The sequence below is a fragment of the Terrapene carolina genome, unplaced genomic scaffold (genome assembly GCF_002925995.2).
Source record: "Terrapene carolina triunguis isolate 2854851 unplaced genomic scaffold, T_m_triunguis-2.0 Scaffold67, whole genome shotgun sequence".
NCBI lineage: Eukaryota > Metazoa > Chordata > Testudines > Emydidae > Terrapene > Terrapene triunguis.
This window is the reverse complement of record NW_020664418.1, coordinates 11971340-11987069: the sequence shown is the minus strand read 5'-3', so window position 1 is coordinate 11987069 and position 15730 is coordinate 11971340. Positions and strand designations below refer to the sequence as shown.

The 15730-nt window shown below is 48.8% G+C and overlaps 1 protein-coding gene across 1 annotated transcript in view; it reads left to right on the top strand.

Moving 5' to 3' along the window:
- The window catches only part of LOC112113969 (mucosa-associated lymphoid tissue lymphoma translocation protein 1-like), a 59938-nt gene extending 47881 nt beyond the window's left edge, over positions 1-12057 (top strand). The window contains exons 13-14 of the mRNA XM_024210456.1: positions 5182-5307; positions 11365-12057. Coding sequence (XP_024066224.1) covers positions 5182-5307; positions 11365-11727 — 489 coding nt within the window. The 3' untranslated portion in view covers positions 11728-12057. The remainder of the gene's footprint in view (positions 1-5181; positions 5308-11364) is intronic.
- Positions 12058-15730: the final 3673 nt, after the last annotated feature.

Below are 15730 nucleotides of genomic sequence, written 5' to 3'. Positions count from 1 at the left end.
GGTGCAGAGGCCTTGAGATCTGACCAGAAACTGATCATTAGAGACCTGGGCAAGAGCAGCTTGAGGATTGGGGTTCAGTGTGAGGGAGGGAGGTGGAAGTAGTGGCTAGTGGCTGTGAAGTGCAAATGGGCTGTGATCGAAGGAGAACGCGTGGGGTGGAATATTCCTTTTGTTCTATTCCAGACTAACAGCCTGTCTTCACAGCAGAGTTAGCTCCAGGTATAACTCTGCTGTTACTCCAACCAGGGGTGAAAGTAACTTAAAGGACTTACCTGTACTCCATAGTCCTGCAGAGGGGGCGGGGCCTCAACTGGAAGAGGCGTGGCCTCTACCGGAAGGGGTGGGGCCTTTAAATCCCGGGGCTTTTAAATCAGGATTTAAAGGGCTCGGGGATCCGGCTGAAGCTAGAAGCCCCGGGCCCTTTAAATCACCCCCAGAGCTACCAGCTGCAGAGGCGGCTGAGAGCCCTGGGGTTTGGGCAGGGGTGAAAGTAATTTACATTTCTTACCCATATGGTCCAATCGCAAGCAACCCACCTCTCCTACGTACTTCATGGATCCCTCCCATTGAATGACATAGATATAGAAAATAAAACTGCTACTACTACTAAAAATACTGTCTGTAATAAAACTTTAATATTGGAATAAGTCTGAAAAAGTGAAAACTCACTGTCACATTTTTCTCCATGTCTTCCCTCCTCCTCCAGCCAGGCTGCCGACGCTAGGCTCCCTGCTTTCTCCCTGCCTGGCACTTAGGCTGCAGGGGCTTCCCTCTAGCTTGCAGCAGGGAGACTGGCTGAGGGAGGGAGAAGCCTGCCCCCTGCATAAGAATCTTTAAACTCAACTGTTCCCTGGGCAGTTCAGCCCCCGGGGTTAGGAGCCGTTTCTGGCATCCTTGTTAATTTCACTCCCAGTTGTTGGGGGGGGGGGAAGGTGTGTGTGACCATGGCAGGGGCAGTTCTTTTCTGCCCCCTGGATGAGGGGATCTCCAATACTACTATAATACAATAGTAGGGGCCGGTTGCTGGGGTCGGGGCAGTCGGCAGCAGGCTGCAGCTGCATTGTTTGTGACACACACATTCATACACATACATACTGTATGTATTACTGTCCTGTGGGGAAGGTGCCAGTGCCCTTTTAGGGGGTGGAGGGGAGGAGACAAGTGTTTCTGGGCTAACACACCTCAGGAACTTCTGCTTAATGTGTGCTGCTTAATGGAGTCCGTCCTTCCCCAGGGGCCTGTTCGTTGGTCCAACTCCTATACTGAAGAGCTATCTTTTTTGAGAGATCCATCCATACTGTACATATATATTTAGAATATATCTGGATCAGAGTAGATTTAGATCTGTGAAGCAAGACAAGAAGATTTTGTTTTCCCAGGAAGACATTCATGTGGATGTTCCAAAGTTAGCTTTTGAGTGCCATACGGTACCCCCAGAGAATCCCCATTTCGGAGAAAAGGAAATAAGAGCATTGGCTGATCAACTGAGAATCAATCAACAGGAAACACACTTGGGATTTGTTGAATTCAAGGCTTTTGGAGGAAAAAACATTCCTGGTAAACTTAAAAAACTCGTCCTTGCAGTGGACACCCTTGCTGCAAGCAATGCTGACTGCGAAAGGGGATTCAGTGAGATGAACAACAACATTACAGTGAAACGGACTGCACTTACCACTCGTCATGTGGCGGACTTGCTATTCATTTCATGCGTGGGACCTCCTTATACTCAGTGGAATCCCATGCCATATGTGAAATTGTGGCTTGGAAAGGGCCGACGTGCAGCACATTCATCTCGAGGCATGGCACGACAACAGGGAGAGCAACAAGAGCAGCTGTATGGCCCAATGTGGGAGTTGCTATAAGGATGCTTTGCTCCATCCAGTCCTTCCCAAGGATGCCCCTTTCTTGCCCCCGCTGGGCTGGCCCACTCACACCTTCCACATGCCAGGACTGAGCCGTGGGCTGGGGCAGCTTTGCTGTGGTTCCTGTTGGAGCTGCAGCCCCCACCTGCCACCCCCTATTGCTTGTGTTGTTGCTGCCGCATGCCCCCCAGACCTCCATCTCCTCCCCTGTCTCCTGGGCGGCTCCCTCCCACAGCTGGAAGAGAGAACAGCAGCTGCTGAGACTGGAAGTTTTCCTGGGGACACCATTAAGCAGCAACCCAAAAGCTGGGTGCCCACAGATGTGCTGGCAGTGCCCAGCCAGACCTTGCCTCTTACAGAAGTTCCTGAGGTGTGAGCAGCAGAAATACTGTCTCCCCTGTCCCCCCATCCCTCAAAAGGGCACCGGCGCCCTCCCCACAGGATAGTAATACATACAGTATGTATGTGTATGTGTATGAATGTGTCTCAAACAATGCATCTGCAGCCTGCCGCCGACCCGCAGCGACCCCAGCAACCGGCCCCTGTGGGCTGCTGCCTGCAGAGAGCCAGCAGGTGCCGCTGGGTTGGGTCTGCCAAGGAGTAAGTAACCAAGGCAAAAACCATAGCCAGCCAGCCAGGGAGGGAGCCAGAGGGGCAAGGGACTGTGTTGCACCATGCCCACCAGCGCCCCACCTTCCAGGCACATAAAAGAGTGCAGGGGGCACACCAATGGGTGGCTAGTAGTAGGGGAAGGCAGGGGTGAATAAAGGACAACTGGAATAGCCTTCATGAAATATACAAGATATTTAGAGAAAGTTTTGTCAATTTCAGCCTCTGCATTCTGCAGGCAGGACAAAACAAAAAGAGATCTGAGATTGCACCTGATGTCCTAAGGACATTTCAGGTGTTTAAATCAATATATAAAGAGGGTGGAATGAAAACTACTATTTCTTTCAAAGGAGGCACAATAATTTCCCTGAATATCCAGTTTTCCTCTCCAATCCCTTTGCGGTTTTGTCTATGGGGGCTATTTGCTTTCCCTGTGAATCTTTAGTTGCTTTAGCAAAATTGCTTTTGCCCAAATAAACCCTGATCATCATGACACATCTTCCCACCATGTTCTCCATGTTTTTTTTTTTTTTAAACAGTAACATTTCAAAGAGGATCTGCAAGCAGTTTGGACATCACAACCATGATCCTCTGCTGAGGAGAGAATGGGATAGATTTGAACTTGGAAATGGTTCCTGATTTTGATTGTATTTTTTGTGTATAGGAGATCCCCTCATCCCGGGGGCAGAAAAGAACTGCCCCTGCCATGGTCACACACACCCTCCCCCCAGCAACTGTGAGTGAAATTAACAAGGATGCTAGAAACGGCTCCTAACCCCGGGGGCGCAGGGAACAGCTGAGTTTAAACCTTTCTTATTCAGGGGACAGGCTTCTCCCTCCCTCAGCCAGTCTCCTTTTCTTACCGGTCCTCCGTACCGGCCCGTACCGGCTTACTTTCACCTCTGACCCCAACCAAACTGCCATGCACATAGACAAATCTCTAATTTGAGTTCAATGGTGCTTTAAACTCGCGTGAGCTAGCCCATCGGGGGTTGGGGGTTGGAGCTCGAGTGCTGCTGATGCTGGAGCTACTAACGCAGTGCAGACGCAGCTACTCTATGCTTGTCATACAAATACTGTGTTGCTAATCCAGTCGCTCTGTGCAGCTCCAGTGCTGGGTCACAGTGTGGCTGCTCTCACTTGAGCAAAGCTAACTCAAAGAGTTAACTTGAGCTAATTCAGCAGAGAAGACATAGCCTAGTCACCTTCCACCTGAGACCAAATACAGAACAGTGCAGCCCCGAGGAACAATTTCAGATGGTTTGAAGTAACTGACCAGGGGGTTGGACTGGGTGTGGAACTCCACTCCTTTACAATGCTATGCTCTCCCCGCACCAGCAAGAATGCTGCCCTTTAATGTTTCCTCCTAACTCTTTGCCTCAACCATTGTTGCTCTTTTCTGAGCTCCCTCCCATCTGCATGTCTCTGATGCACCAAGTACTTGGAAATAGATGCATCTTCAGGTCAGATTGGTTTGTAGTACTCCAATCTCCAAGGTATTTGCATTTATCAGGTTCCTCCAAAAAGAAGCCTTAATCACGATAACGGAAGCTAGGTCACCGATTGCTTCTGTTCGTGCAGCAAACCCTCCTGCTGTCACTAGCCCTTCATGTACAGACATGCCTGTTAGCAGCAGGGACTGAATTCAGGAGCTTCAGCGCCAGTGCACCAAGCCCTTGCCAAGACTCCAAAGCTCCCCACATGCACAGATGGGAGATCAGAGCGGATGTGAAAGTTGGTGTGACATGCCCACTTGTTCTGTCTTGCTGCTAGTGTCACTTTTTACACACCCTGCTCCATTCTGAAGGCTGTTCTGCAATGGCCACATGGCATTGAACAGCTAGGCTAGGGTCAGTGCAGCGTCAGTCCCATCCCTGTACACTGACTGCAGGGGGCTTTTGTGGGGAACAAGCCCGTACACCAGCTGTATGCCACAGCCGTTCACACTTGGCTCGGGGGAGGTTCCCGGGCCATTTGGCAGCTCTTGCAGCCAGCAAGCACACCTAAGGATCTGGTACCTCTACACAGCCCATGTCAGTGAGCTTCCCAGCCCAGGTTGACAGACTCGGGTTAGCGGGGCTCACACTAGTTCTCTAAAAATAGCTGTGCAGATCGCGCTTTGAAGTTGCAGCTTGGGCTGGAGGTCAGGCTCTGAAGCCTAGGGAGTGGGGTGGGCTTCAGACCAAGCTGCAACATCAGAACACTGTCTACACAGCTATTTTTAGCACACCAGCGCAAGCCCTGCTAACCTGGGCTGGGAGGCTTGCTGATGGGTTGCGCAGACATTACTCATGAATTTGGAGAAAATAGCAGGCTGTTGTAGTTGCTGGAACGTCCCACCAGAGGGCCTCATGATCCCTCATAGCAGGCCAGCATATTCCAGACACCCTGTTACGGGAGGGCAGGTAACATCAAATAGGGAGGTACTTTTTTTTTTTTTAAATGATCTTTTTGCTGGTAAAAGCCCTACAGTTCTCTGGCTGCTTTGTGCCACCAGAACAGCACAAAAGTGAGTGCTCAGAAACTGTCCCTGTGCTCTTACAGTTCCCATTTGTATTAGGAAATGCAGGATTTACCTTAACCAGAGCTCTCTGGGCAAGGCCAGCCCCAGATACTGCTGGGTTTGAGTAGCCAGGTGTGTGTGAATTACTGGGCTTCTTTGGCTTGTGCTGAGAATGCTTTTTTGTTTATTCTTGTCTGTCTGCTCCAGGAGGTGCGAGAACTGGCCATGCTGCCTGACTGCCAGTCTGACCGGGTGGTGTCACTACTTGTCTCACTGTATGAGCAAGAGGAATTGGACTGTGTGCTCCGGCTCTGTGGCCTGCAGAAAATTCAGGTAAAAAAGCCACCCTCTGTGGAAATCTCACTGCTTGCTTTACTGCCCCAGAGAGCAGCAGGTGCCTCCCAGACCATCCTTGCAGGGGACTTCCATCATCCTCACGCATTCCTGACCCATGTTACTGGGTGTGAAGGGAAATATTGGCTCAGATATGGCCATGGTGCAGCGGCCTCTCCCTGGGCCTTGAACTCTCCTGTGGCAGATTAATGACCAAGCCAACACTGCTCATATCGGGGCAATTCACTGCTGGGCCACAAAAGATCTGTCCCCTTTGCTCACACTTCCTTTCTAGCCTCAGGCCAGAGAACATGTTTTCCCCAGGCCTTTCGGTTTCAGACAGATGGCCGGGCCACAAGCAAAGACCAGGCCCATCTCCAGTGGCTTACAAAAATTTTTAATTCCATCAAGAGACACTTACCTATCCCATAGTTGGACGAGGCTGCTCATTCAGAGAGGTTGAGTGATAAACACCAGAAGGAGGGATCATTATGGTTATCTAATCTGACCTGTTGTCTAGCATAGGCCAGAGACCCTCAGCCAGTCAGCCCTGCAGTGCTGGGACCGGTTCTTCCCTGCTACCTGAGGGCCCAACACTTTGTAGCTGAACCACAGTGTATCCTTACAAAAGCATCCAGACTTGGTGTGAAAACTCCAGGAGATGGAGACTCCATGAAATCCCTCCATAAACTGGTGCCAATGGATAATCGCCTCATTGTTTCAAAATTGCACCTTATTTTTAATTTGAATTTTTAGGACCCAACTTCCAGTCACAGGATCTTCTTATTCCTTTAGCAGCTAGATTAAAAGGCCCCCTACATCAGATGTCCCTTCTCTGCATAGGAATGCAAAGGGGCATGTGTCCCCCTATCCTTGATTACCACAAAAACTGCTCAGTCTCCTTTTTTTAGTGTGCATTCCATATAATTTATTCAAGTCCCCCCATCAACACCTATAAAATGCAATATAACAATTCTAATACCCTATTACGCTATGACCGTTGGCCCCTGTTCATCACAGCCCTGGAAGGAAAAGAGATCTCCCTTCTTTGGGATTGGCTTCAGTCTGAGCACAACTGGCTCTGTCCTCCCCCTTTTCCCTGCTAACCCCGCCATTTATCAAGCTAGTCAGCTGAGGGGCCAATTAGTTCCTTCACCCAGCTCCCCCCATCTGATTAGCTAATTCCTCAATCGACCATCACTGGGGAAACTCACTGAGGCTGCAGTGAGCAGAGTGCTGACCCATCTATTAGACCTCAGCACTCTGTCACACACCTCCCTCCTTTACCTAAGAGTGGGTTTGGGGATTTTTTTGCACCTACCCCTCCTTGTAGGAGGTTCTTGCCTCTATACATTCCCGTTTGCCCCACGTTGGTCTTGTAGGGTCCCTTTTCTGGGTCGTTCTATCCTCCACCTGCAGAAATTGCTCCCATAATTCAGTCTTCACCCACAGAGCTTCACACCTACAGGCCCACTCTCCTTATCTTCTTCCACCTTGACTCTGGGTAGGGCCTGTTGTTGTCCCCCTTTCTTTTCCTTCTCTAAGGCCTCTGGTTCTCCTAGTCCCACTTAACGGGCCCCTGGGTTCCTCCCCTCACCCTTTCTGCCATGCAGGTACCTGGGACTGTCCAACTCTTGGGCTTGGGCTGTTCTTCTTCCCCGAGCCTCGTTCTGCCTTTCCCTTTTTCTCCCTCTTTTCCTCTGGAGCAGTTCAATTTTTGCCTTGGCTTGTATCATTCTGCGTAGGGTGTTCTGATTCTGTTAACTCAGGCCATTCATCATTTGCTTCTTTTTCTAGCATGTGGGGCCATGGCCACTTGCTTTCTTTCTATAGGGGAAGGGGCTCAGTCCATACCCTCTGCAGCCAGATGGGGTAGCCTCTCCATTACTCCCACCTGCTTCCATCTGCATTTCCCCTTTACCTCCAGGGGTACCTCTGCCATTGGGCACTTTCTTCTCCCCTTGAATGCATGTTAACTTTACCTTATCCCCTGAGAGCCTCCAGTGGGGCTTCCCTAAATCCCCCCAGATCAATGAGCATCCTGAGGCAGTGTCCACAATCCCCCTTCTTCCCATCTTTATAGGGACGGTAGGCATTTTCCTTTTCCTCCCACCCCTGACAGTCCCAGTCCATCCACAGAACTCTGGGAACCTGCATTGCATCCTGGAGAAGTCCCGCTTTTTATGTCCCAACCTTCCACATTATTAGCATACTAGTCCCCGATTCCCTGAAAGAGTTCCTTTTACTTCCTCCCTTTTCTTCTTGGGGCTTTTCAATTCCCACCCCCTCCATCCCTGGCTCCAGACCCATAAGTAGCTGGACGGCTCTTCTGGGAAAATTGGTTTCTGCAAACTCTTTGGAGAGTTAAATTGTGACCTCTAGGATGCTGGGCTGGTGCCTCCTTGCCCAGATTCTGGTATTCTCTGGGAGGCTCAGGAGAAATTGGTCCAGTACTACCAGATCTGTAATTTCCCCCCACAGTTCCAATACCTGACTTCAGCCAGTGGGCAGCCCAGGCTGTCCGCTTTTGTGCATATGCCCTGGGTCATACCCCTCTAGTGGCCCAAAATTTCTGCTGGTATTTTTCAACAGACAGCTCCACCCAGTCTAAAATGGTGGCCTTCATAACATCTTAGTTCTGGGCCTGTTTCTTATTCAGGGCCGTTAAGCCACAGAGTTTTCCCAGTGAGATAGAGTGCCACCCGGAGGGCCCACGTTTCCTTATCCCATCTGACTCCAGTGGCTACCCTCTCACCTGTTACCAGGAATGAGTCCAGATCATCAGTTGGGCCCACTTTGCATAGAGTCACAACCGGGCTATGACTCCCAGCCTCTGCACTGGGACTTACTAACTTCTGTACCAACTGGTTTCAGAGTGGTAGCCGTGTTAGTCTGTATCAGCAAAAAGAATGAGGAGTACTTGTGGCACCTTAGAGACTAACAAATTTATTTGAGCATAAGCTTTCATGGGCATGCAGTGGAAAATGCAGTAGGAATATATATACCTCTACCCCAAGGTATATATATTGGGGTAGAGGTATATATATTGGGGTAGAGGTATATTGGGTTGTGTTATAACACAACCCAATATAACATGAATTCGGATATAACGCGGTAAAGCAGCGCTCCGGGGGGGCGGGGCTGTGCGCTCCGGCAGATCAAAGCAAGTTCGATATAACACAGTTTCACCTATAACGTGGTAAGATTTTTTGGCTCCCGAGGACAGCGTTATATCGGGGTAGAGGTGTATATACACAGTGGACATGAAAAAATGGGTGTTGCCATACTAACTATATCGCGAGGAGACATGGGTTCCAAAGCCCAGTGAATTGAGAGAGGTTGGGGGACAGGTGTGTGTACCTGGCCATGGGGGTTCTAAACACCATCTTGATACTGTCTTCTCTGGAGTATAATAACAGAGTTAATTTTGATTCTGTTAAGAGTCTTGTTAGGTGCTGCAGAGCTGAAACCACTGGTTTCTAGGTCTAAGCATTAGACCTACTTTTGGCTAGTGGTTCTGAGTGTGCCAGCACAGAGGGTTGTCTACTAACAGCTGAAATCACTGAGAGCTGTGTTAAATGGGGGGGAAGGGGGCGGCTGGTGGAGACGCGTGGCTTGTGGTGAAGACTGCAGCAGAACCCCATGGAGAGGTGTGGCAATTGGCCATTGACCCACGCAGTGGAGCATGTAAGGTGCCCCTGTTCCTTCTCTCCCCTCCACCTCCTTCCACTCAGGCTGGGAGGTAAACTTTTGCAGATGAACTTCTGAACTCTGGGCCTGCACTGACCAAGGACAGAAACTGTGGGAGGGTTGACTTTTGGGTTGCTGGACTCAAGAACCACTCTGGGGCTGCACTGACCAAGGACAGAAACTGTGGGTGGGGTGACTGTTGGGTTGCTCGACTTAAGACCCTGAGGGGAAAAGGACACTTACTTGAGGGTGGGTTTTTTGCTCATGGTTTGTGTTATGAATCCTATTTGTGGTGTTTCCCCACATAATGCCACATTGTTTCCCTCCTTTATTAAAAAGCTTTTGCTACACTCAGAGTCTGTGCTTGCGAGAGGGGAAGTATTGCCTCTTGGAGGCACCCAGGCGTAATTGTCCCAGGTCACTGAGTGGGGGCTCAAGATGGTTTTGCGTTGTGTTATTGAAAAGGAACCCCCTAGATACTGAACCCGACCCCTGTTGCTGCTAACTGTGACGGGCAGAAGGGTTACATCTGCATAGTGTTTTGCAGCTCTTTCTGCTCCTCAGCCAACCACGGCAGAGTCTGCTCTGTGTCTGGATGCTGAGCCTTCACACCAACTCCCCCCCAAAAATATTCAGTCACCCCTTCAGGGGAATCCATACAAATCCCAGACAAACCCACACTTATAATGGGGTGTACATCCCCCCAGTCCTTGATCACTGCAGAAACAGCTCACACTCTCTTCTTTCAGTGTCTACTCCATGTAATTTATTCAAGTCCCCTCCACCAACACTTATACAGGGCAATGCCACAATTCTAATACCTATGACCCTAGAACAATCAACCTCTATTCATCAGGGTCCTGGGAGGAAAAGAGATCTCTCTTCCTTGGGATTACCTTCAGTCTGAGCACAGCTAGTTCTGTCCTCTCCGCTTTTTCCCTGCTAACCCTGCCTTTTATCAAGCTAGTCAGCTGATGGGCCAATTAGTCCCTTAACTCACCCAGCTTCCCCGTCTGATTAGCTAATTCCTCCCTATTTCCTCAATCGACCGTCGCTGGAGAAACTAAGTGCAGCTACAGTGATCAGAGTGCTGGCCCATCTATTAGACCTCAGCACTCCGTCCTTATAAACTGCTCCTTATAAACTGTGATCAAATCACCTCTTATCCCTTGCTTCAATAAGGTAAATAGATTGAGCTCCCTTAGTCTCTCATTGCACGGTATGTTTTCCAGACCTTGAATCATTCTTGTAGATCTTTTCTGTACCCCTTCCAACATCTGTTTGTTTTAAGTATGGATACCAGAACTGGACACAATATTGCAGTAGTGGTCTTGCTAATGCCTTATACAGATGTACTACCATCTCCCCACTCCTGTTCAGTGATCTACTTATAGATCCAAGGACTGTATATGCTCTTTCAGCCACAGCATTGCACTTTTGTTTATCAATTGTTTATCTGTCATAACCCCTAAGTCCTCTTCAGAGTCGCTGCTCTCCAGGATACAGTTGCCTATTCTGTAAGTGTGACATACATTCTTTCTTCCTAGACAAATGATCTTATATTTGACTGTATTACATGCATGTTGTTTCATTGCATCCAGTTTACCAAGTGATCCAGATTGCTCTGTATCCGTGATCTGTCCTTGTTACTTATCACTTCCCCAGTTTGTGTCATCTGCAAACTTACCAGCAATGATTTTATATTTTCTTCCAGATCATTGGTAAAAATATTGAATAGCAATGGGCCAAGAACAGATCCCACTAGAAACACCCCCATTCATTGACAGTTCCCCATTAACAACTACATTTTGAGGTCAGTCAGCTTTTAATCCCCAGAATGTGCCATATTTAATTAATTTTGAACCCTAATGCCAGACCTGTCTTCCCTGGTGCCTTCACCTATGGCCAAGAAGACTGATTTAAAACAACAACATTGCAACAATTTTATAAGAAATCACAATCCTCACCATAAGAGGAGCAGCCTCCCACAGAGCCCCTGGCTCCACTTAGCCAAACTCCTGACATGTGTCGCGAGTGACAAAGGGTACATCCCAAGCACAGCTTATCCTGTCACCAAGAGAGCTTATTTCAGTGGAAGCCAGGAAGTCCAGTAGATAGATAGTGGGTCAGATTCACTGCTAGTGTAAGCAGATGCAATAACACAGTTAGCTAGTAGTGAATTTGTCCCAGTGAAGTTTGTCAGTGACCTGGGTCTCCTGGCCAGAGTTGCGTGCTGCAGACAGTGTTTGGGGGCAGTGAGCTCCCAAGAGCAACCAGTCCAGCCTTGGTCCCTTGATGGTGGTTGAAATGAAGCCTGCTTTAGGTTTTCATCTCTGATTCCCTTTGTGTCCTCTGCTCTTCCCCCAGACCGATGTGCTGCTGCAGTTGGATTTGCATTACACCCAGCTGGGCACCAAGCAGAGGGCTTGCGAGAGTCTGCAGAAAATCCTCCAGAAATCTCTGCTAGCAAAACTGTTCAGTCAGAAAAGCTCTGCAAATCCATCCTGCATGGCGGGCCAAAAGGCTGCTGCCACCATGTGCCCCAAGGATGCCCCTACTGTGAATGCAGCCCATGAGGGGCCCAGCTCTCTGAGAGCAGAGCCCAGACACAGCTGGCAATGTAGCAGCCAGTCAAACATATGCAGCGAGCCGGAGGAAAACGATGAGAGTGACTTGAGCAGCCTCTGCTCAGCCCTGCAAAGGGCTGGCCCAGGGCAGGATTGTCCTTGACATGTGGGGGAGTTCAGCTCACTATCAGCAGACTGTATTTCAAGTTAGAAGCCAGACAACTCCCATAATCTGTATTCTAGTCTGAGCTCTTCTCCAGTCTGGCGTGGATCACATCCAGATGGTCAAGGCTGCTATTGAAAGGGTTTCTCCTCTCATCCCATTAGCAGGGAGTCCTAATGAGCGTTATCTGACTCACAGGCAAAGCTATAAGCTGTTTAAAACAAGGGCCTTCTGCAGAGGGGTGATTTTACTGTCCACTGACAGTGTGACTGACATGAGTCATCACATTCCCCAACAACAAACGTCATTCATTTACAGCCAGTGTTGGCAACTGAGCTGCTTTGAGAGTCTCACTTTAATACTCAAATGTCTACTCTACATCAAGCACTGACAAAACTGTAAGAAATGGTAAGTGAAGAGATCCAAGAACCTTGCAGGCACGTCTGATACAACCACAGATGCAGTTAAAAAAGCAAACAATTCCCTCAACTCTGTATAAATATTACAAAGAATTAACAAATGACGAATGTAAAATTGTATGACTGTGTAGCTGTGTTCAGTATGTGGTTCTGAAATGGTGTTAGGCTTTTCTATCTAATAGGAACATGCAACAAACAATTGTACAATAACTTATATTTGTGTTTCTAAAGGATATATTTGATCTTTGTATTGAGGATTATGTTCATTGTTCTCTAAACCACATTCTGATATCATTTTGGGAATGCACGTAATTGTAATGTATTTTAACATATTTATTACATTGTTTTTCCCCTGGTTCTAACGTGGGTCAGAGTTAAGGGTTTTATTATGTTCTAAATGACAGTGTTTGCAGGATGCAGCTGATGTAGCTGGATGCTTTAACCTAGTGTTCTCTAGTGTCTGAGTGGTTTTAGGCATCTGTGGGTGAGATTCACAAGGGGGACTTAGGCATCTAACTGCCACTGTAGGTGCCTAGGTCCAACATTTAGGCGCCACTGGCATTCACAAAACTCCTTCTCAGCTACCACCTAACCCTGGGGTGTCCATTGCCAAAGTCCTTGAGGTGCCTAAGTTTCAGTAGATGGGCAGGCACACAGAGCGTGCTTTCTGTTGAATATTCTTTGGAGCAAGGGCCTGGCATGTGGGTCTCCCTCTTCCCAGGTGGGTGCTATAGCTACTGGGCTATAGAGTCATTCTCACTGTCTGGCCCACTGAATATTTAACTATTCCCCTTTGTGACTCCCACCCCGGGTATTAAGATGTGGATTTTCTTTCTAGTACTTAGATAACGTGACTGCAGCCTTAACTGTCAATTGTCAGTTTTCCTGGTATGGGAATTGCTTGGGGTTTTCTTTTTGAAGAAATGAAGGACCCTGCCAGTGTAGCTTGCACTGCTGTAGCAAACGATTCACCTAGCGGGAAGCTCCCCTGTGCAATGGCTGTCACAGACTGAAGACCCCAGTTACATTTCATGTAAATTCTATTTTGAGGGCTGAAGAGATCCATAGGCCTTGTGCTGCCTCTCTGCAGAAGAACGAGGGATGGATGTTCAGCTGCTATATAGCTCCACTTAAGTCTGTGTGCTGAGAAGAGAGACAGGAACCAGCCTTTGTACAGTGAGCAGCGGAGGTGAGAGAAGGAGCTCTGCTGGAGTGCACACTCCAAGCATCATGCACAATGCCTGCCACAGAGTACAGCCATGTCTTACCAGGGTGGTGGCAGTCACCAAGCCCCCCCCCCCCCCGAGTCTGAATGTGGGCCTTCAAGGGGCTGCCTCCTGCAGCATGTGACAGTGACTTTGTAACGTGTGAATGGCATCCTGGAAAGCAGCTCAGCACATCACAATACCATTGGGTGTGCAGGCATGTCTGTCTATCTGGTGTAGTTCCTTGGGATCTGAAGGCTGATTAGATACATTGGACCACAGCAAGCTCCATGCCAACATCTGCTGCTTACATACTGGAGCATGAAAAGCCGAGGAATTATTGGGCGGGTTGGGTAGGGTTGCAGGATGTTGTAAGTCACATGACATTAATGGTAATTGGGGCTCGGAGTTCTTTTGCTGGTGACTCAGTTTTGCTTGTCAGACACCAAACTAATAGTAACTTTAAAACATTAATTAAACCCCCATAACAAAAATGAACAGAACCTGGCCCTATGACTCTATGTTAAAGGTGCAATGTTTCCTGGGGAAGCTTGGCCGGGACTCCTCCGGCCACAGTGCGGGGCTTGTGACTCCGGCGAGGGGGGGGCGGGCAGAAGGGCCATGGCTGTGGGACTAGCCTCCCTGAAGGAGGAGTTCACGTGCTGCCTATGGGAGTGGGGCATCATGCCACCACAGCTACCCTGAGCGTGCCGCTTCCTCAGCCTGCCGTGTGTCTCTGAGGCGAGTGCCTGTTCTCCCGCCCTCCATCGCTGCCAGAGCTCCCTCTGTGCCTGGTGTACACCCCTTAGTCCCAAACCTCAGCACCCCCTCCGCCGCCTCTGAGCCAGAGGGTGAGGGGGATAGGAACCGATTCAGGAAGGCAGAACCCAAAGGCTGGGTAAGAGCTTGTATAGCAGCAGACAGGCAGGAGTCAGGGTAGAGGTGGGGATTGCATAGGAGCAGAAAGAGAGTGGGTCAGGAGCCAAGGGGACATGCATGGGCTGAAGGTACATGGATGAAAGAGTCTATCCCACTACAGCACTTTGCCCTCCAGAAACTGGTATTGAATCCAGGATTCCTGAGTCTCACCCTTCCTCTGCTGTTAGCAAACACCTTTGAAACCCATCAACAAAGTGAGTGGCTCATTGTAAAGTTCCCCTCGTGTTATCTGGACCGGTGATCCGCTAGGTCACTCCAATCCTTGACTCTGGGAGCCAGCCTTACCCTGCTTGGCTGTGAGAACCCCCACTCCTGGGCTGTTCACACACAGCCTCTGGCATGTAAACTGCTTGGATTATGCAACCGAATGACACAACCCTAGGAACCTCTGTCTTGCAGTGTCCAGTTATGCCTGCTGGATGCTGCAAGCTTATATGAGATCATCAATTTAACAAAGAAATTGATATGCACCAGGCTTGTTATCCCAAGGGGAGTCTCTGACACGCTTCAAACCAAACGCACTGCTTCAGGTAGAATAAACAAACACATTTATTAACTACAACAGATGGATTTTAAGTGATTATAAGTCAAAGCACAAGAAGTCAGATTTGGTCAAATGAAATAAAAGCAAAACGCATTCTAAGCTGATCTTAACACTTTCAGTGCCCTTACAAACTTAGATGCTTCTCACCACAGACTGGCTGGTTCCCCTTCAACCAGGCTCCCCCCTTTGATCAGCGCTTCAGTCGCTTGGTGGTGATGTCTGTAGATGTAGGTGGAAGAGAGAGGAAGAGCATGGCAAACGTCTCTCCCTTTTATCATGTTCTTTCTTCCTTCTTGGCTTTGCCCCCCCCCCAAATCAGGGTCAGGTGAGCATTACCTCATCGTAGTCCCTGACTGACCAAGGGAAGGGGGGTGACTCACTTGAGAGTCCAACAGATCCTTTGTTGCTGACTAGGCCAATGTCCTTAGTTCCTGTGAGGCTGGGCTGGGTTTCTCCCATACATGCCCTGATGAGGTGTGAACTGCCCCTCTGTTCCTGGAGAGTTTTTCCTGGGCTTGTTTTAAGCCATGACACATTTTCAGCCTATAACATTGCTATAACATTACTATAACAATGTTCAGTGCATCATGAGCCTTCTGAAGACACCTGACATGACAAACTTTGCATTGGATACCACACAATCATATTATAAGGATGAACATGGGCATGTAGGGTGTTCCCTTGAGATACAGAGTGTTACACTCATAACCTTCTAATGGCTAATCCACACAGAGGATAACAACCCACCACTGCTGCCAATTACAGGCCACTGCTAGTGGGGTTAACAGAGTGCTGTATACCTCAAAGTCCACATCCTGCTGCTGACCCAGTCTGGGGGACAATAGGGTTGCATGTGATAGAATTTCTGTGTTTTCAGTGTTTTTTTAACTAGGAAA